Here is a 21,153-nt window from a genome sequence, read left to right as displayed (position 1 = left end):
TCTAAGTAGGGTTCCTCTGGATTCTCTGGGCCGAGGAAGGCTTGGGCAGAGGCGTTCTTGGCCAAAGCCTGGTGGGATTTAAGGCCAGCATTATTATGTGTATTTTTTTTCTTAAGATCTGCATAAACAAAAGGTACAAAGGTTTTCCTAAGTTGGCAAAGGAGTATCAATTCCAAAAGTTATGGAAATAAGTGAAACAATCTTAAAACAAGAAGAATGAACGAAAGTAGGAATTTTATTTACTAAAGTATCTACTGAATCAAAGTATTACTAATTTAACCTAAATATTCCACAAACTAACCTAACAAAAGGGTATATTAATAGACCTTACCTTATAAATGCCATCGATCTCATTTGAGACATGCTCAAAGAATGCCATGAATTTGTCATAACGCTCCTTCTTTACTCTTTCAAAAGCCTGCTTGGCTTTCTTTGCCCGTTTGCGAGCGCTGTCAAACTCCTCATTTGTTTCCTGGAGTTTCTCTCTTGCCAAGTCAAGCTTCTGCATTGCTTTCATATTGGGGGCCTTAAATAAAGTAAAGGACAAGAATAGAAGGTTAAAGTAAAATATTTACAGGTTTATACATTTATATCTGCCCATCTAAAAACCATGAAATACCAATCTTTCTTTATCACCAACAGGATACTGGCATATGAAATATCATATCCAAGAAGATTTACTAATTGTCCGAGAAGACACAATACAATTGCAAGAACTAAAAATGCAAACATAACTGCAATAACAAGTTCAAACAGTTTCCTTTAATGCATCTTCTCTGTTGATCACACTTGACAATCTCACCTGAATTCTTTGAATGGTGTTCATGAGGTCATTGATATGCTTCTGCATGCGCTTCTCAGCCTTATGCACATCATCAATGTCATCAAGTTCCTTGTGTGTTTCGCTTAGGGATGTGTAGTCCAAGACAATTCTAGACTCTTTCTCATACATCACCTGTTTTAATGTGTCAGGGGGGATTGGATTTTACTGTTAATATATATGATGGTAGGGATATATTTCTTTCAGCAAATACAAATTTGCAAAATAATTTTACTAATTAGATTTATGAAAGAGAGAATACTGAAATGCTATAACTTTTCAAATTAAAGTATGAGATATATAACAACAGCAAAAAGAAAATAAAGACTGAAACACTGAAAAAAAAAAAAAAAAAAAAAAGCATGAACATAAATTGAAAATAAAAATGAAAAACTATCACAGTTGCTGACCTGTGTGTTGAGGCCTGAAGAATACTCCAACGTAGATTCTCCTGCTTCTCGGCCTTCATTTTCTATGTCTTCCATGTTGCCTCGAGTCATTGGAACCAAGATGTCATCCATCTTGCATTGTTTAAGGATGGAATGTCTGTGGAAATATAATATCTAATCAGTATAAAAAAAAACAATTAAAATTCATACTGTACATTATTTAATATTCCCTTTTGTTGATCATTTGAATATTCACCATATTATGGGAAATATTATAATGTGGAGCCTGCAACTACTTGAAGACAACTTCTACTAATCACTGAAGGAAAAAGTTTAAATTCACTTAAAAAACTTGAAAGAAACACTAATCCATACAATAAACTAACTGAACTATCCCTCATTCAAATATCCTCAAACTTATACAGAAGACCCACCTCTCCCCCTTCTTTTGTTCCATTTTGTGATCAATCGAATTGATCTGCTTCTGCACACTCTGGATGTCTTTGGCAATGGTGCCCACTTCCCTTCGTGCCTTGCCAATTTCATCATCCATTTCATCACACTCTGACTTCTTGGCAAGTTTCTCTGATCTTTTCTTCTCCAGGTCTCTCATGCTCTTGTCTATCTCACCCATCTGGAAAAAGACATTTGCTTTAGTGAAGCATGGAGAAGAATGGGGGAAGAGGGAGGGAGGGGAGGAGAGGAGGAGAGGAGAGGAGAGGAGAGAGAGAGGGAGAGAGAGGGAGAGAGAGAGAGAGAGGAGAGGGGAGAGAGAGAAGAGAGAGAGGAGAGAGAGAGAGAGAGAAGGAGGAAGAGAGAGAGAGAGAGAGAGAGAGGAGAGAGAGAGAGAGAGAGAAGAGAGAGAGAGGAGAAGAAGAGAGAGAGAGGAGAAGAGAGAGAGAAGGAGAAGAAGAGAGAGAGAAGGAGAAAATAGAGAGAGGAGAGAATGAGAGAAAATAAAAGTAGGAAAGATGAGAAAAAGGAAGAAAGGGAAGAGCATGGAAAAAAGTATAGGAGGGCTTAGGTCTGTCAGAAAATAATCTGTAGAGAAAAGTGAGAAGATACACTGCAAAATCTCGGAAGGGAAATACTATATTAAGGGAAAGTCTTGAGAAAATACAATAAAAATAAACATTGAAAAGCAAAGATTCATTGCAGCAATCTGGACTAGAGTACATGAATCTCTTGCAGATAAACTTGTATTAAAATTAATACAACTAACAATACGATCTACCTGTTTTTCTGCTCTTAGAGCATCCTCATCATCCTGTACTGATCTTTCCCATCGAGCTACATTGCTCTGAGTGTCACGTGACTTTTCAAACTCAAGTTGATTCAATATTCTATTCTTCTGCTTTTCAAACTCTAAGCGGCGGTTTGCCCTATCTGTTTGAGCCTGCAACTCTCGCTCCTCATACTGTCGGATGTTAGTGACTCCAATGGACTTGCAGAAGTCAGCAAACACCACGTCTTCCACTGTGTTCATCTTTTCTTTGACATCACTCATCGTGGCTTCCCGCTCACCCATGACCTTCTCAATCTCCCGCAACTGGGGCTCAAAGGTGTTGAGTTCTGCTTTCAGCTTGTCCAGCTCCTTCTGCAGCCCAGCAATCTGTTTCTCTGTTGAGTCTTTGTCTGTCTTAGAATATTTGAGCCTTGTCTCAATGCCACGAATCTGCGACTCAACTGTGTTAAGCTCTGACTCCTTCCTAGATTTCTTCATAGCTTCCCGGAGCTCTTCAGACAGCTTCTCCTTCGAGGCTTTGAGGTTAGAGAGGTGCTTTTCATCCCATCTCTTGGCCTTACGGGCAAGATCCAAACTACCTCCAGAAATGATACCAGACTTGGAGAAGAAGGTACCATCAAGTGCAACAGCATCATATCTATGACCATCCTCCAGGTCATAAGCCACTTTGGAGGCATCCTCTGGGGTCTCACACACAAGAGCATTGTTTGTAGCAAAAAGCACAGCCCTCTTGATCTCAGGTGGATCATACTGCAACACATCGTACAGAAGCTTTACATTCCTAGGTTCCTTGATGTTCCTCAGTCTCTCTTTAAGGGGCTTGGCCTGAATGTAATCCAAGGGTAGGAAGGTCTCCGGATCTAACATCTGATCTTTGAGGTACTGGACGCACTGACGGGCAGTCTTCTCAGTGTCCACAACAATGGCCTCCATGTATTTACCCAAGACTTTTGTAATGGCAACATTGTACCTATAAAATGAGAATCATGTCAGTTTGATATAGATGATTCTACTTTTTCTTAGATTACAATAGGATTATGGTTTCAAGATTTATATCACAGAGTTGTGATAACCTCCGATTTCAAAAGAAGCCTTGAACAGGTTATAATCAAAAGTTATCAAGACATAAAAAGGGCTATGAGAAACCTAATATTCTTTAACTGACAAAATGATTTATAAAACCTAGAAAAACACTTTTCACCCATACAAGTAAACCTTACCTTTTGTGAATGGGCTGACACATGTTGATCATTCTGTCATACACCCCAGAGTAGAACTGCTTGAAGTTTTCCACAATCTCCTGTTTTTTCTTTCTGCGTCCATCTTCATGTTTGTCAACACGTGCATCACCAAGCTGCTCAGTCACATTCTCCAGCTGTTCTTGTAGCTGAGTTATACGTTCTTTGCTATAACCTACATCTGATACCAACTCCTGGAAGAAGAGTGAGCTTGTATGTTAAATCTTCATACAAAATGATGCATGAGCTTGAATGATAAACATTTCTGCTTCTCTCCAAATTCACTAATATTTCAATGATCTCTTCTAAGTGTAAAACCTGTAAAATCTTTTATATACATACTTATATGTGTAAGTAATATTACGAGTATGTAAATAAATAAATATATATATATATATATATATATATATATATATATATATATAATCATAAGGCATGCAAAACAAGAGAAAACAATCTTGCCTGTCTTAGTCTCTTCTGGTCTTCTAATGATGTTTCAGATTGTCTGATATGTTCCATTAGCTTCTCCACACGCTTCTGTGCCTCCTCTAGCTCGTGACCTTTCTGTCTGAGGCGACTCTCAATCTCTGAAGTTCGTCTCTGGGCATTGTCTAGCCTGTCCTGGTCTGACTTCTGTTCGCGGTTGATTGAATCAAGCTCTTGAAGGTACTGGGCAGACTTACGAGCAGCCATGTTCTTTAGTCTGTGGTATTCTTTGATTTGCACCTCCTCCAGCTGAACACTCTTTCCTGTTGATTATTATTATTATTATCAGTATTGCTGACTTTGCTATAACTGTAACTGGTGGCACTGGTACATAATTAACTATACTTATTATTATCATTTTATTTCTAATTATTGCCAGATCATAGAATACACAGACTATAATTCTCCAGGGCTGAGTCACAAAAAATAACTTGAGAAATCAAAGACATAGAAACAGTTAACAGACAAGTTAATAAATAAATAAATTAATTTAAAAAATGACTGTCATTCTGCACAGGAAATTACAAAGAAACAGATATTACGGACAAATATAAAAGACCAGCAATAGAACACCCTAAACCACCAAGTTTCTCACCCTGGTTTTCTGAATCCTGCGAGACTTGTTCCTCAAACTCGCCCCTTTTCTTCTCAACCTCCTGAAGCTCGCCCTCCAGTTCCCTGATATCATCCATGTGGGCATTGTGGGCTTTGATGGCCTGTGCGAGAGATTTGCGGGCAGAATCGGCCTTCTTCTGCATGTGAGTGACTCTCTCCTTGGCCTTGATGAAGGTTGGCCGCTTCTTGTTGACCTCAGCTTCCTGTGAGATATTTTCTTTTAGTATTCATCTCCTTAACAGTATTGGTTTTAGTGTTACTGTAATAGATGATAGATGTCAAGTAAGTACATAATAGATTTTACATAAAGTTACATCTGAAATTAAATTCCTTACCAATTCTCTAATATCCTGCTCCATCTTGGACATTTCCCTCGACACTCGTGTATGTTCCTTTTTCTTCTCCTTCAAGATCTCCTCAGCTTTTTCCTTCTTCTTTTCCACTTTCTCCAGGTCTGCTTGCTTCCTCTTAATTTCTTTGTCAAATTCTGCAATCTCCTTTTCATTGTGGTACAGCCTAAACAACTGCATTTCTACTTGTTTTTCACCCTGAAGAAAATTATTAATAACACTATCAAATGGATAATCAAAAATACCAGCAATTATAACATGTATATTTACATTTCATAATTACAAGGTTATTCAAGGGTACTTCAAGAAATAACATATATAAAATTTCTTATTTCTTCTAACACCCTCCCATTAAAATTCAAACCCCACTACTAATTCAAATTAATTTCAACCAATTTCAGAACAATAAAGTCAAATAACTACATAAATATAGCACTGAAGCTAAAGCTAACGAACAGAATAGCTCGAAGCAACGAACCAGTTCATCCTTTAGGCGCTGATATCTCTCTGCCTCTTCCTTCTCTTGTTTGGCCTCTTTACGTTCAGCTGCAATGCCCTTCTTCTTCTGGTACGTAAACTGTGTATCCTCTTCTGCTTTCAACATTTCTGTCTTGAGCCGGTCATACTCCTCTTTCAGTGCTCCAGATCTATTAGGAGGAAACCATGCTCAGTGTGATACTCTTTGGCAATAAACCTCATGCTTTAAAGGGTTTCTAGGTATTTCTACCTTTAAAATGCAAATGTTTGAGGTACATGAAACAAAGTCTGTGTCAACAATGCTTTTAACCATTCTTAGAACATATGAGCTAAATCAAACTAGTATAAATTTGGACCTATAATGTCAAAAACCAAAAATTCAGTCAACTATTTTTATGTAATTATTTTGAACCTACCCACTAATCTCTTCAAACAACACTGTTCTTTCCTTTGGGTTCTTCATTGCAATGGATTCCACAGCACCCTGGAAGACAAGGAAATTCTTGCCCTTCACATTGATGCCTAGAGATTCCAACTCCTTGAGATAGGTCTGGCTGCTGACCACCTGAGGATAATGATGAATTTGATAAAGATTTCTATAACAGAGAATATCGTAGTTAAGTAACAAAAATAAAACTACTTACTTTGTAATACATATGAGTAAACAACAAGAACTACAATTAATAATAATAAAACAGAAATTAAATTCCAACCACCTACATTTCCATTGATCTTATGGTCTGATGACGAGCCTTGTACCAGACGAGTGAACCTCTTCTCCTCACCGCTTTCGAGTGTGAAGACGGCCGTCACATGAGCTGTCCTTGATATGGGCTGTCCAATCGAGGCGCCATGGATGAGGTCACTTAGACGCTTCACACGCAGGCTGGATGTCTTCTCTCCCATGACGAAAGAGATGGCATCCATGAAGTTGGATTTCCCTGAGAGGGGTGTAAGATATAATCAAGTGCCTGTTTCTTTGTTGCAAACAGTTCAAAGCATACAAACAAGATTTTGTATTCTGTCTCTCTCTCCTATCCCTTCACTTAATCTTACACAAAACTTTGAAATAAATTTCTAATTAAAAGGTATACATATACTGAATCCCAGCCTTTACAGCCTCAGAAACATGATTTCCTATATCTACTTAACCCAATGTCAGTAGGTTTATGTACCGACCCCTTTAGATTTTAGTGAGTTTTGATACAAACAGATGGCTCCAAGTGTGCTCAGCCAGCAAGGAGTCTAATAGTTGGCCCTAGTGCTGATCCTGATTTCCCCATTCCTTGAGTTGGTGGGAAAATGTGTTTTTCTTTCCAATACTATTAACATTAACATTGTTATCATTCTTATTGATATTATGATTATTAAATTGTTATCAAAATATTAATAACATGAAAGACAATAAATCAATAGAAATGATGCTTTCAAAAAATGAAGGAAAAGGGTAAACAGATAAGACAGGTAAGACTAATAGCCAGCTCCTTGGTGACTAAGCACTTGTAGAGCCATCTATGTGTAAAGATAATAGATAAACTTTTATTACAGTGGACATGGCATTGCAGTCTCGCCACCCGGTGACATTGGGTTAAGAGGAGAATTAATTAAGGAATAAATAATGTACATCAATGTCTATAATGCGTATGAAACTTTAAAGGCATCAAATATGTAAGTGACATATGATGTATGTTATTGTATCAAGCATTAAGTTGTTGTTGTTGTTGTTGTTGTTAAATTGTTAATACACATACACACACACACACACGCACACAAGCGTGTGTGTGTGTGTGTGTGTGTGTGTGTGTGTGTGTGTGTGTGTGTGTGTGTGTGTGTGTGTGTGTGTGTGTGTGTGTGTGTGTGTGTGTGTGTGTGTGTGTGTGTGTGTGTGTGTGTGTGTGTGCATATATACATGCATATATCTGTGTGTATATACATCTATATATATATATGTGTGTATATACATCTATATATATGTGTGTATATACATCTATATATATGTGTGTGTATATACATCTATATATATGTGTGTGTATATACATCTATATATATATGTGTGTATATACATCTATATATATATATATATATATATATATATATATATATATGTGTGTGTGTGTGTGTGTGTGTGTGTGTGTGTGTGTGTGTGTGTGTGTGTGTGTGTGTGTGTGTGTGTGTGTGTGTGTGTTTACATCTATATATATATATGTGTGTATATACATCTATATATATATGTGTATAGACATCTATATGTGTATATATACACATCTATATATCTATACACACATATAGATAGATAGAAAGATAGATATAGATATAGATATATCATCTATATATTATATGTGTGTGTGTGTGTGTGTGTGTGTGTGTGTGTGTGTGTGTGTGTGTGTGTGTGTGTGTGTGTGTGTGTGTGTGTGTGTGTGTGTACATCTATCTATCTATCTATCTATCTACATATATGTGTATATATGTATATATGTATATATGTATGTGTATGTGTATGTGTATATGTATATATGTATATATATATTATATATATAATAGTATATATATATATATGTATATGTATATGTATATGTATAGTTTGTATATGTATATGTATGTGATATTGTATGTATATGTATGTATATGTGTATTGTATGTATTGTATGTATATGTATTGATATGTATTTATATGATTGTATATATATATATATATATATATATATTATATATATATATATATATATATATATATATATATATATATAGTGTATCATAAAACATATATGAATATCCATTTCATTAGAAATTTCTAGGGAGGCCTAGCAGAATTAATTTGGTGAATATATGTTGGCTCTGCTGAAGTTTCAAATGACATACCATTATTGACATTATGTAAATAATAAGAATAAATCACAACATGCCCAGCATTTGATAATGTCCATATATATGACAAAATTCTCTTTAAAAAATCCAAGACATCTGAATGACGTTATGGAAGCCACAAAGGCCCGAAGATGAATGGAAGATTGGGGAAATTTTAAAGATTATTTCCAAAGTTTAAAAAATACAACAAAGGTAAAGTACACACAGGTGTGAGTTACGACGAATCGAATTTATTGAAGATGGGTATTCAGGTCTCGTGTATTAAAAAGTTTTGTTTAAATATTACACCGTACATATCACAAGAAGTAAAATACACGAAATTTCTCAAGACTACACCAATCAAGAATGTCAGGAAAATTATACTGGAACATCAGCTAAGACAACAGGCAGCATCCATGACCTTTTTTCTTTCTTTCTTTCTTTCTAAGAATTCATCCATCTATATGAAACTCAAGAAAATAAGAAAAAAGGATACCAGTCCATATACAGGTCATGAAGGGCACACAATCATGTCTCAAAGAGGTTCATCTTTAGTTGTACCTACCAGATTTTTCAGTGGATTAGATTTTTTCCATTTGTTTTAAGTATTAATTTTCTATGGCTTAATTAACACACTAAGGCCAGGCCAAAATTTGCTGTCCAACACTCCTACTGGGGAACTGTCCAATTTTAGCTTTACATGCCAAATTATCTCAAAAAGGCCATAATCATTCCCCTCCACAAGGGGAGGTAAGGGGGATGGGGCGGGGGATGTGGCTCCCTATATGGTACATTTTGTGACAGCTTTAACAACCAGAAGCAGCCTTGAATTATGGGAAAGTGATGATAGATATGAACAAACTAAATACATAAACTTCACTCCTTAAACACCTGTTTCATACTAAGATGGTTATACAGTGGGTTTAGATTCAATGTAATTGTATTTGATTATATTTTATATCTTACTTATATCTTACATTCAATGGATCCTTATAGATTAGTAGAGGGTTGTGACCCGTAAAACCCTCTAAACTCGAACACAGAATCATTCCGTCTGACTGACAAGATTGAGAATAGACAGGCATAAATGATACGTGTAAGTAGCTTCACAAAGTAGAAATTTATCTGTGCTAGTTCAGTTCCAAATATACAATTTATGGAAGCTTTCAGCTATTCCTTCTACCGTTAATTATCAATATGAGAGATTAGCAGACACTGACTAGGGTTTGTCACTCATAAATTTAATATTTATTTTACAAAATGCTGAACAAAGAGATTCGAAGAAGGTCAAACTGGGAGAATTTAATTAAATTTTTACACCAGGACCACTGTCGAGACCAAACTCCCGACTCAAACTGACGAACACATGACCCCCTCGCTAATGCACATACTACCACGAAGACTGCTATTTGAACAAAGTCTCCCAAACCAAAGGGTTTTGCCCTCTACCAACTTCCGTTTCACCCAAGCCGGTGTGTACTTTAACCCTGTGAACATCGTGAGCTACTTAAAAAAAAAAAAAGTTTGCAGCTTATTCTAGGCACTTAATTTAGCTCTCATGTTGTGAATTATAGAATGAGGGTGTATTATTTTCATTTCAAATGTAGCCTGCCTTGATATTCATTAATTTAACCCAGTTTAATTATATTTCATGGGGTGAAAACTAACAGGGAAGAATATTTCGAAAATTCGTGTCAAAAGACATTGGCCACACCAACAGCTGCAAGAAAACCATCACGCGGTCTAATTCCACAGTTCTATTGAGGCCAAAATAACCAAAGTTGGCCGGGTAACACTGGACATGACAGGACAGCAGGAAATGTCAGGCGAAGTGACACGACTCGGGTAACACCAAAGCCTACCCTGCTTTATGCCTCTCCTCATTCCCCGAGTCCCAAACCGCCTCGAAACCACCCGAAAGCCACCCACCGGAGCCATTGGGGCCGATGACCGCCGTAAAAGGCTTCAGCGGGCCGATGTGATAGAAGCCTCGATAGGACTTGAAGTTCTCCACCTCAATGTACTTCAGAATGGCCTTCATCGTCCCTCTTTCTTCCTCGCGTTGCTAACAGGCCCAACAGGAAGAGGGGAAGGACACCATATTCCTCCCCACGAGCCGAGGGGAAAGGCTGAAAATCGGAGACCGCAAAACAAGCCTCAAAACAAACTCGAAGTGTTTGTTTACGGTAAAATGGCGCGTAAACAGTGTTGCCAATAGCGGCGGAAAAGCGGCGGTTTGGATTATTGGTGGTAATTTGGCTGATTTATTGGATAATGGGTGTTACCAGTAGGATTATTTTTGTCATTGGTGACTGGGCATTTTTTACGTTATTGATGCCAAGTTGGGGGGTTAATATTAACTAGCGTAATGGGGAAAGAACGCTAGATTGGGTTACTGAAGGTGCTAAAAATGCGCTAAGTTTTTTTTTCTGATAAGATTGATAGATATATATTGTTTTAAAGTTTGTACAAAAGACTAGTTTTCCATGCATTCTTTTCCGGTCATATGTCCTTATCGTGTCGAGTATTAGTGGTCAAGCTTGTTTTCCGTAATGTCACTATAACATTCTCAGGTTATAATGATTATCATCAAATATAAGCTTTTGTAATCTTTAATACAATATTCATAAAAAAGAATATTGCGGAAAACAATATTGAGCGAAGCGAAGATTCACTGCTGATACTTGTTGAATGTCAGACTGAGCCGCGTTAATCTACGAAAATCAATTTCTGTATTTCTCACTTGTTTCATCTTGTTTACAAGGGAAAAAATAAGAATGTTCATGAAATCATCTTCGAACTATCTTCAAATGAGACAAAAATTGTGTGTCCACGATATATGATAGGGGAAAAAAATGGGTTGGTTAAGAGGTGAAAGCGCTAGGTTTAGCACATCATGCGCTAAATTGGCAAGGATGTCAGTAAACCGAAAATAAATTAGACGGTGGTTCTCTCTCAGGTAAATTGAGATGAAATAATTATCGTTAGGATAACTGGAGCATGCTGTCGGACATCCGCGGTAAAATTTAATTTCTTAAAATTATTTGTTAGTGAAATATGTTCAGGTGATGTATTAGCTTTGCAATGATATTGAGGATGAGACATATATTTCAACTTAGATTAAATGATGATATTAGCATCTCATTGACAATGGATGATGCTGTGTGATATAAAATCCTCTGTATGACATTCTCTCTGGTATTTCAATGTTGTTTAATGCGTAAATCTAGAAATATTTGAGATTTTAGCAGCCGCTTCTTTGTCGTCTGCAACTGGTATGAAGCAGTAGCTCTGTGCGATAATTTCCAATTTAGTTATGCACTCCGACAAAGTATTTTCAAATATGTGTTATATGTTACAACATCATCATAACTAATGGGATTAATTAATATTCGTGATATTTTGAATAAAAAAAAATTGCGGTTTCATGACCATTATCTATATAAATAACCAGTGAGCAAAGGCACGCGAATAAACACTGTCTTTACAGCAGTCTAATTATCCCCAATGCATCCAAATCGAGCCCAATTCAGCTCAGAAGTTCTAACCAGTCAAAGCGCAAACCTAGACCTTCAAATCACCTAAATAACCATAACGACAGAAAAAAATATACATTACAATCAGCCCGCCAGAATATCTCTTCACTGTACGACAATTTACTGACTTGGGAGGCGATGCAGCGGGACAGAGGGGGACTTCCTCGCCTTCCCCACACCAGTCATACCATGGACGTCTGCTAGTAAACGTCAGAAAGAGAGACAAGAAAAGAAACCCTCTGCTTCCAGTGGCGGTTTTGCAATGGCTCACTCCACGATGAATGGACATCATAATTCGAACAAGATGGTGTACAAATTGGTCTTGACGGGAGGTGAGTACGCGTGCATTTTTTTTACACCTTTTATATGTATTGAGGGGAAAAAAGAGGGTTATAGTGCTGTTATGAAGCTCATGCATGTTGTTATCTATTTCGTTCTTAAAGATATATGAACGAACCACCAATAGACTCCATTTATACATAATTTGGTCCAGTAAGATGGCTTGCACACGTAAAGTATATTTATTAATTACCGAGGGGAAAAGAGGGTAAGAAAAGGTTTCTGGTGTTGTCAGTGTGCCACATTTTCTGTTAAGCTGCAACATTTTCTTGTGGAAATGGGAGGGACTGTAAACCTGAGACAGAAAGCGTGGCGTCTCTCAGAATGCGTGTTTTAAAACGGTCCATATTGGTACAAAGGTGTAATGTGCACGTGCATATTTGCTGTATGTCTCATGTTTTTTTTTTTTATATAGTTAATTGTGTTGTTATTACTAATTATAAATTAGCTTTGAGAAGCGATCGAACATTGCTTTAAAAGAGGGTTCTCATAGACGCAATGTCATAAGAAAACGAGCAGAGTAACGTAAGGAAAACGGAGGCGGTCGTCGATATAAATTGCATAATCGAGGTTAGAAAAAAATAAAATTCTACAGGTGTGCGGACTTGAAACAGTTATTCCATTGGTAAGAAAAAAATACATCATTGATAGGGTAGGTTACCTGTGAAAAGACGAGTCAACATGATGTAAGGTCGGCATGATGTAAAGACAGGTCGGCATGATGTAAAGACAGGTCAACGTGACGCAAAGACAGGTCAGCATGACGCAAAGGCAGGTCAACATGACGCAAAGGCAGGTCAACATGACGCAAAGGCAGGTCAACATGACGCAAAGGCAGGTCAACATGACGCAAAGGCAGGTCAACATGACGCAAAGGCAGGTCAACATGACGCAAAGACAGGTCAACATGACGCAAAGACAGGTCAACATGACGCAAAGACAGGTCAACATGACGCAAAGACAGGTCAACATGACGCAAAGACAGGTCAACATGACGCAAAGACAGGTCAACATGACGCAAAGACAGGTCAACATGACGCACAGACAGGTCAACATGACGCACAGACAGGTCAACATGACGCAAAGACAGGTCAACATGACGCAAAAAACAGGGTCATGCGATATATCAGGAGCTTCAGGAATGACAATGTTGCGGACCTACAATGTTGCTGAGGGTCAACATTGCAGCCTCAGTGTTGTCAACATTACCGTGATAATATCAGAGCGAGGGCAGGGTGTCAAGGGTTGTTTTGAGAGCACTGTCAACTCGGGGCTGGGAGATGTTAGGTAAATGGATAGGAGGCAGATGAATAGGTGAGTGGATAGGTTGATTGAAATATTCATCCATTCACCCATGCATACAGATATGTTTATATCTATATATTCACGCACACGCACACGCACGCACGCACATGCACACGCAAATACCCACACGCGGGCGCGCACACGCAATGCATACATGCATAACGCATATATATGCACATATGTAACGAAGGTGAAGAAATAGGTCCATGTATATATTAGACCAAGATAACAGATCTCTAGTGAAATATATCCAGTGCAAAGACTCAAAATCTAAAGTTCAAAATCCTAAAAGCAACGAGGCTACGCGCGCACCACTCCTGCAAAGTTCACGAAGCGAGTTTGCGCAGAAGCCTCGGCGAGAAGCCCAGAGCAGCTTCAGCGCGCCTGGGAAGCTTAGAAATGTGTTACGATATTCTAGTATATCCGGTGTTTGATCGCGCGCCACGTTACCGACACTCTTCCTCTCCTCTCCTCTTCTCCTCCCTTCCCTTCCCTTCCCTTCCCTTCCCTTCCCTTCCCCTTCCTTCCCTTCCCTTCCCCTCTCCTTCATTTCCTCCCCTCCCACTCTTTTCCCTTTTTATCCCCTCCTCTTCCTTCCCTTCCCTTCCCATTCCCTTATCTCCCCACTATTCCCATAGTACTCTACCCCACGTACCCCCATAACCCCGTGCCCATACCAGCCACTCCCTTCCCCTGCCCCGACCTCCCCTACCCAAAGCACAGGAAATGGGGGAGGGAGGGTACGGGGTGCCACTGTGATAGACGCTCCACGCGATGCAGGTGCTTTATCGGTCTGTGCGCTCGTGCTTGTGCGTGCGATAGAGGGAGAGAGAGAGAGAGAGAGAGAGAGAGAGAGAGAGAGAGAGAGAAAGAGAGAGAGAGAGAGGGGGGGGGAGAAAAAGAGAGTGACCGATTGTCCAACTTAAAATACCAAAAAGGACAAAAATATCGGAAGGTGCCTACTGAATAAATTAGTTTATGTATGGAAGGAATGACCATGTAATTTAGTTTAAAAAAGTTAATTATGTTTATTCTTTCATCCATGTTTTGATATGGCTGTGATTTTTTTTCTGGTGTGATTTTATTTATTCTTTTTCATGTTCTTATCACTCTTGCTCTTCCTCTTTTTCATCATCAGCGATTTTATTTTTATTATTCATATTATTATTCTTGTTCTTATTTTCCTTCTCTTCCTCCTCCTCCTCCTCCTCCTCCTACTCCCAGTCATATCCTTTTTCCTCCTGCCTATTCTTCCCTTTCTTTCTTATTTTAATCTCTTAATTAATGCTAGTTAGTCCTCCTCCAAATATTGACCAAATAAAGAGACAGAAGTAGATGGATGAATACAAGTGAGATACAAGAAATAATCGTTACTTAAGTTTAAAATCGGGCAACACTTTTTCGGATAATCAGGGTATTGTTAGCATGGCGAAAACACAACCCATTTTGCCCCGCATGCAGTGTCACCACGCAAGGTTATACAGTACAGTGTACCCCGACCCCTCCTTTGCAGTGCTAGTGGGAAGGTATATCCCCTTTCATGTTCCCTCTATTATTCTATTTCTTGTTTCTTTCCCTTGTGTGTGTTTTTTCTTCTTTCTCTATCTTCTTCTCTCTTCTCTTCTCTTTCTCTTTAATATCTCCCCTCTCTCTTCTTCTTCTACTTGTCCTCTCTCTTCCGCCTTTCCTCTCTTCTGTCCCACCACCTCCCCACTCTCTTCCACTTTTCATCTCTCTTCCACTTTCTTCCACCTTTTATCTCTTCCACCCCTCCTCCCTCTTCCATTCCCCCTCTCTCTTCCAACCCCTTAACTTCCTTTTCTGCCTACATTAAACTATGTGTAACGTGACGGTATTTGCCCCTCACCTGAGCAATGATTTTTCCTCTCGGGAATGCAATTGAAGTAGCTAGATCTATTGTAGGCTACACTCTTCTACAAAGAATTGGGTTTTGGATCTGCATGTATGTATACATGTATACACACACACGCACACGTATGTATATATATGTATATATGTATGTATGTATATATATGTATACATATGTGTATGTATGTATATATATGTATATATATGTATACATATATGTATGTATATATATGTATACATATATGTATAATTGTATACATATGTATATATGTATACTAATTATTTATGTATACTATATATGTATATGTATGTATATTATATATATGTATATTATATATATGTTATATATGTATATATATGTGTATATATGTATATATATGAATATATATATGTATATATATATGTATATATGTGTGTATATGTGCATATATATGTATATATATGTATATAAGTATCCGTGTGGACCCCGGGGTAGAATAGGTCCAACGTACCCTCTGCGTGTCGTAAGAGGCGACTAAAAGAGGTTGGCGGCAGGAAGGGCATCCGGCCGTAAAAACCCCTGCCAAGCCAATACATGATGCGGAGAATCAGGAATGCAGACAGAGCTAGGGCGTACCCCGCAGGCGACGCGTCGGATGACCGCCGTGATCCGGCGACAAATGGGCAACGGCTACTGTATCAAGAGCGGATACGGCTAAAGAAGCAAGCTCAGAGGAAGAAGAGATCTCGGGCTTGACCATGGGGCTCTTGGCGCTGCATGGCCTCGTCCTGCGCTTTGGCGGACACGGGTAGTTTCATATCGCTGCCGGAGGTCCACTCCGAATGAGCGTAGGCCTTGAAAGAAAGCTCCCGAGAGAGCGCAGAGCTGCGGCCTCGCGAGCAAGATTCGGACAGCACTTCGAGCCAAGGAGGCGTCCCCGAGGCCCCTCGCGCGCAAGTCCTCGAGGAAAAGTGGCAAGACGGGCGCCTTTAGAGCGAGCAGGACAACTCTCCGAGGCGAGGCGACGCCGCCGAGGCCCCCCGGCCGTGAGGACGCAGCCAAGGTGCCCCCACGCAGCAGAGCCTCCGGATCCGAGAGGACGGCGGCCCGCGAGCGTCGCCGCAGCTTCATCAGGATTGGCCTTTCTGGTTCGACTGAGTTCGATCAACTTTGACGTGGCTTGCATTGCATGTCTGTATACGCGATTTTTTCCGCACCGGCGACCCCAGTTGAACTGGGACAAAAGCCTGTAGAAGAAGAAGAAGATATGTATATAAGTGTATATATATGCATATGTGTATATATGTATATATATATGTATATGTATATTTATATATATGTGTATATATATGTATACATATGTATATGTATATATGTGTATATATATGGGTATATATTTGTATATATATGTATATATATGTATATATACATATGTATATATATATGATATATATAATATGATATATATATTATATATATATGTATATGATGTATATATAATATGTATATGTATTATTGTATATATATGTATGATATATGTATTAGTATATATATATATGTGTATATATATAGGGTATATAAAGTGTATATATATGGTATATATGTGTATATATATTATATATGTGTTTATATATATAGTTATATGTGTATATATATATGTATATATGTGTATATCATATATATACATAATATATTGTATATATGTATATATACATAATATGTGATATATGTATATATACATATAATGTATATATCATATAATGTATTTATGTATAATACTTTAGTATATATGAACTATATATGTTTATTTTATATGTAAAACTTATATGTATATATATGTAATATACAATAATGTGTATATATGACTATACAATTGATTCTGTAATTACAATATATGTTATATATATCTATCTTATCTTTTTTCATTATTCTTTATTCTTATGTCGTCTATCATGTATATCTCATATTTTAATAACATATAACGTCTTGAATGTTAATCCTGCGAAATTTGTTCTAAGCGTCTCTACTATGACGTCAATATCTTCAGTTATGGAACGTTTCAATTTCTTATGCTTCCCAAATTTCACTGAGTCTGGCTGAGCTTACTTCACTTCCAGTCTCTGAGGCTACCCTCTCTTCCTTCTCTCTCCTTCCCTCCTCTCTCCTCTTCATCATCAATCATGCCCCTCTTCCTATCCTGCCTCTGCCCCCCATTGCCCCCCTTACTCATATGCTTTATGCCCCTATCATAGCCCCTCCCCCTCAGCTACGATGCCCCCCACCCGCGCCCACCAAAATAGCGCCTCACGTGCCCAGTGTCGAGTGTCACACGTGTGGCCAAAAGCAACGATCCATATATAAATAGGTTTAGGTTTGCAAGAGTAATCTGAAAGGAATAGAAAAGGGGAAGAGAGGATGAGGGATGAAGGTTAAAGAAGGAAGAGACACGGAAGAGAGAGAGAGAGAGAGAGAGAGAGGTAAAATAGGAGATGAAAGAGAGGGAAGAAGAGAGTAAAAGGTGGGATTTGAGGCTTTTTTTTTTCTTTCTTTCTCTTGTTTTTTTTTTTCATCGTGGGGGTTAGAGGGGGGTGGAGGGGGAGAGTGAAAAGGGTAAACAATTCGCAGCATGTTTTGTTAGCTCTCTTGTTGTTGCAAGGAAGGGGAAACGGAAGAGAAGATTGCAACAAATCATGACGGTTAAGTCGCTTAGAAAGTACATGTATATGAAATGATTAAAATTTATTTGAAATTTATTAAAAATTTATTAAATTTATTAAATTTATTAAATTTATTTATTAAAATTTATTTAAATTTTATTTATTTTTTATCTAAAGTTAAAATTTATTTATTTTTTTCATATTTATACGTTTCTTTCTATATTTGTCTGATATATCTATGTCTATGTATCTATTTCTGAGGTGCTTTGATGGAGGTGCTAGATTTTTCGTTTTTTTATTTCATTTAATTTTAATTCATTATTATTTTTAAAAATTCTCTGACCCCGGCATTTTAAAGGAAAAGGAAAAGGAAAAAAGGGGGGGGGATGAAAATGTGCTGCGCGTGCAGTGGCGAGTGAAATGCCAGACGTCGATTGAAGAAAGAAAGAAGGATGGACAGAAGGAAAGAAAGAAGGAAGGACAGTAGGAAAGAAAGAAGGAAGGACAGTAGGAAAGAAAAGAAGGAAGGAAGGATCGAAAGAAAGAAGGAAGGAAGGATCGAAAGAAAGAAGGAAGGATCGAAAGAAAGAAGGAAGGATCGAAAGAAAGAAGGAAGGATCGAAAGAAAGAAGGAAGGATCGAAAGAAAGAAGGAAGGATCGAAAGAAAGAAGGAAGGATCGAAAGAAAGAAGGAAGGATCGAAAGAAAGAAGGAAGGATCGAAAGAAAGAAGGAAGGAAGGATAGAAAGGAAGAAGGAAGAAAGGATAGAAGGAAGGACAGAAGGAAAGAAAGAAACTGAGGAAGACCAGGAAGAAGCGGCGGTGCTTTCCAGTTTAAGCCAGAAGGAGCGGCTGTTATGAAGTGAAGTGCGATACGGTGTTATTTCGGTTGTTATTTTTTGCTTAGCTTTTTATATGTGGTGTTTTGATGCGCACTTATGTATATATATATATATATATATATATATATATATATATATATATATATATATATTATATATATATATATATATAATATACATATATATACATATATATATACATATTTATACATATATATACATATATATACATATATATACATATATATACATATATATAGGTATATATAATATATATATATATAGATATATATATATTTGTATGTAGTAATAATTTGTAGTATGTATATAATTTGATGTATGTATATATTTGTATGTATGTATATATATTTGTATGTATGTATATATATTTGTATGTATGTATGTATGTATATCGCCGGCCGGCGCGTTGTTTCCCTTGGGCAAGGAACTTTACCTCGATTGCCTGCCTGGCCACTGGGTGGCCAAGCCAGCCCATGTCAGTGCCGGGTAAATGGAGATGGTGACTCGGGAAAAAAAAAAAAAAAAAAAAAACGGGCGGAAGGCAGTGGCAAGCCACCGCTCTGGATTGCCGAGAAAAGATCATGGAAGCCCATGATCACCAAGGCCGCGGTGGCCGAATGGTTAGAGCATCGGACTCAAGACTGTCACGATGGCAATCTGAGTTCAAGGGTTCGAGTCACCGACCGGCGCGTTGTTCCCTTGGGCAAGGAACTTCACCTTGATTGCCTACCTAGCCACTGGGTAGCCAAGCCAGCCCAAGTCAGTGCTGGTCCCAAGCCCGGATGAATAGAGAGAATGATTACCTAAAAAGGTACCACCGGCACTCTCCGTGGAAAGGAACTGGGGACCCTACCACGTACTCACTCCAAGAGCATCACAACATGAAAAACTACATTAAATGAAATGAATGTATGTATATATATTTGTATGTATGTATGTATGTATATATATTTGTATGTATGTATATATATTTGTATGTATGTATGTATATTGTATATATATATATATTTGTATGTATGTATGTATATATATATATTTGTATGTATGTATATGATTATATATATTTGTATATTTATATGTATTATATTGTATATATGTATAGTATATATTTTATATATGTATATTATATGTATATATTTTATTTATATATTATATATGTATATATATTATATGATATAGTATTATTATATTAATATATATATATATATATATATATTATATATATATTATATTAATATATATTATATATATAATATTATATATATATTTATATATATTATATATATATTATTATTATATATATAATATATATATATTTGTTTGTGTTGTGTGTGTGTGTGTGTGTGTGTGTGTGTGTGTGTATGTATACGTATATATGTATGTAATGGGAGAGAGAGAGATCGTGTACATATATATGATTATATATATATATATATATATATATATATATATATATATATATATATATATATATAAATTTTTTTTCCATCATAAAAGCTATTTCATAATGTGTCCCACAGGTTTGATATAGTACCAACTTTCCTACTACTACGGTGTCCCACATGCTAAGAACCAAGATATCCGTTTTCATTAGATAAACTACGTTGTATTTCACAATTTCCGGCTCTTTCTCTCTCTCTGGTTGGACAGTTGCGTAAAAAAAAAATTCTTTAAACAGATATTTGGATTACTGAATTTACATACATACATTCATCCTTCCTCCCTCTCCCTCTCCCTCCACCCTCTCTCCTTCTTTCTCCTTCTCTCCCTCCCTCCCCTCCTTTCTCTCCTCTCCCCTTTTTTCTTCATCCTTCTCATTTCATCTTAGTCATAAAGTAAAAATCGTTTACTCTACCCTGTATACACTGAAGTGTTGCATTGAAAATAATTCTTTGTAGGTGGTTATCAGGGTTCAGATATCAGACCTTCATTTATTTACTATTTATATGAATATTTAAGAGCTTTTTATTTACTATTTATATGAATATTTAAGAGCTTTTTATTTACTATTTATATGAATATTTAAGAGCTTATTATTTTCATTGTTGTAACGTAGAACATTTTTCGCATAGTATTGAAGAAAAGTGATCGGTGAAAGTCGTTCATTTTCAGTGATGTGTGTATTTAAAGACTTTGCTA

The 21,153-nt window shown here is 37.2% G+C and overlaps 2 protein-coding genes across 2 annotated transcripts in view; one reads left to right on the top strand and one right to left on the bottom strand.

The window, feature by feature from the left end:
* LOC119583489 (structural maintenance of chromosomes protein 1A-like) overlaps positions 1 to 10,685 on the bottom strand; it is a gene marked incomplete in the record, with an annotated part of 13,709 nt that extends 3,024 nt beyond the window's left edge. Inside the window, 14 exon segments of the mRNA XM_037932002.1 lie at positions 1 to 68; positions 332 to 526; positions 803 to 955; positions 1,231 to 1,366; positions 1,644 to 1,860; positions 2,437 to 3,425; positions 3,676 to 3,887; positions 4,156 to 4,442; positions 4,775 to 4,997; positions 5,130 to 5,342; positions 5,623 to 5,791; positions 6,038 to 6,186; positions 6,342 to 6,562; positions 10,395 to 10,685. Coding sequence (XP_037787930.1) covers positions 1 to 68; positions 332 to 526; positions 803 to 955; positions 1,231 to 1,366; positions 1,644 to 1,860; positions 2,437 to 3,425; positions 3,676 to 3,887; positions 4,156 to 4,442; positions 4,775 to 4,997; positions 5,130 to 5,342; positions 5,623 to 5,791; positions 6,038 to 6,186; positions 6,342 to 6,562; positions 10,395 to 10,506 — 3,344 coding nt within the window.
* Positions 10,686 to 12,168: 1,483 nt separating this feature from the next.
* The window catches only part of LOC119583479 (TRPL translocation defect protein 14-like), a 101,035-nt gene continuing 92,050 nt past the window's right edge, over positions 12,169 to 21,153 (top strand). Inside the window, exon 1 of the mRNA XM_037931990.1 lies at positions 12,169 to 12,333. Coding sequence (XP_037787918.1) covers positions 12,264 to 12,333 — 70 coding nt within the window. The 5' untranslated portion in view covers positions 12,169 to 12,263. The remainder of the gene's footprint in view (positions 12,334 to 21,153) is intronic.

Source organism: Penaeus monodon, chromosome 2 (genome assembly GCF_015228065.2).
Source record: "Penaeus monodon isolate SGIC_2016 chromosome 2, NSTDA_Pmon_1, whole genome shotgun sequence".
Lineage (NCBI taxonomy): Eukaryota > Metazoa > Arthropoda > Malacostraca > Decapoda > Penaeidae > Penaeus > Penaeus monodon.
This window is presented reverse-complemented; position numbering and strand designations above follow the sequence as displayed.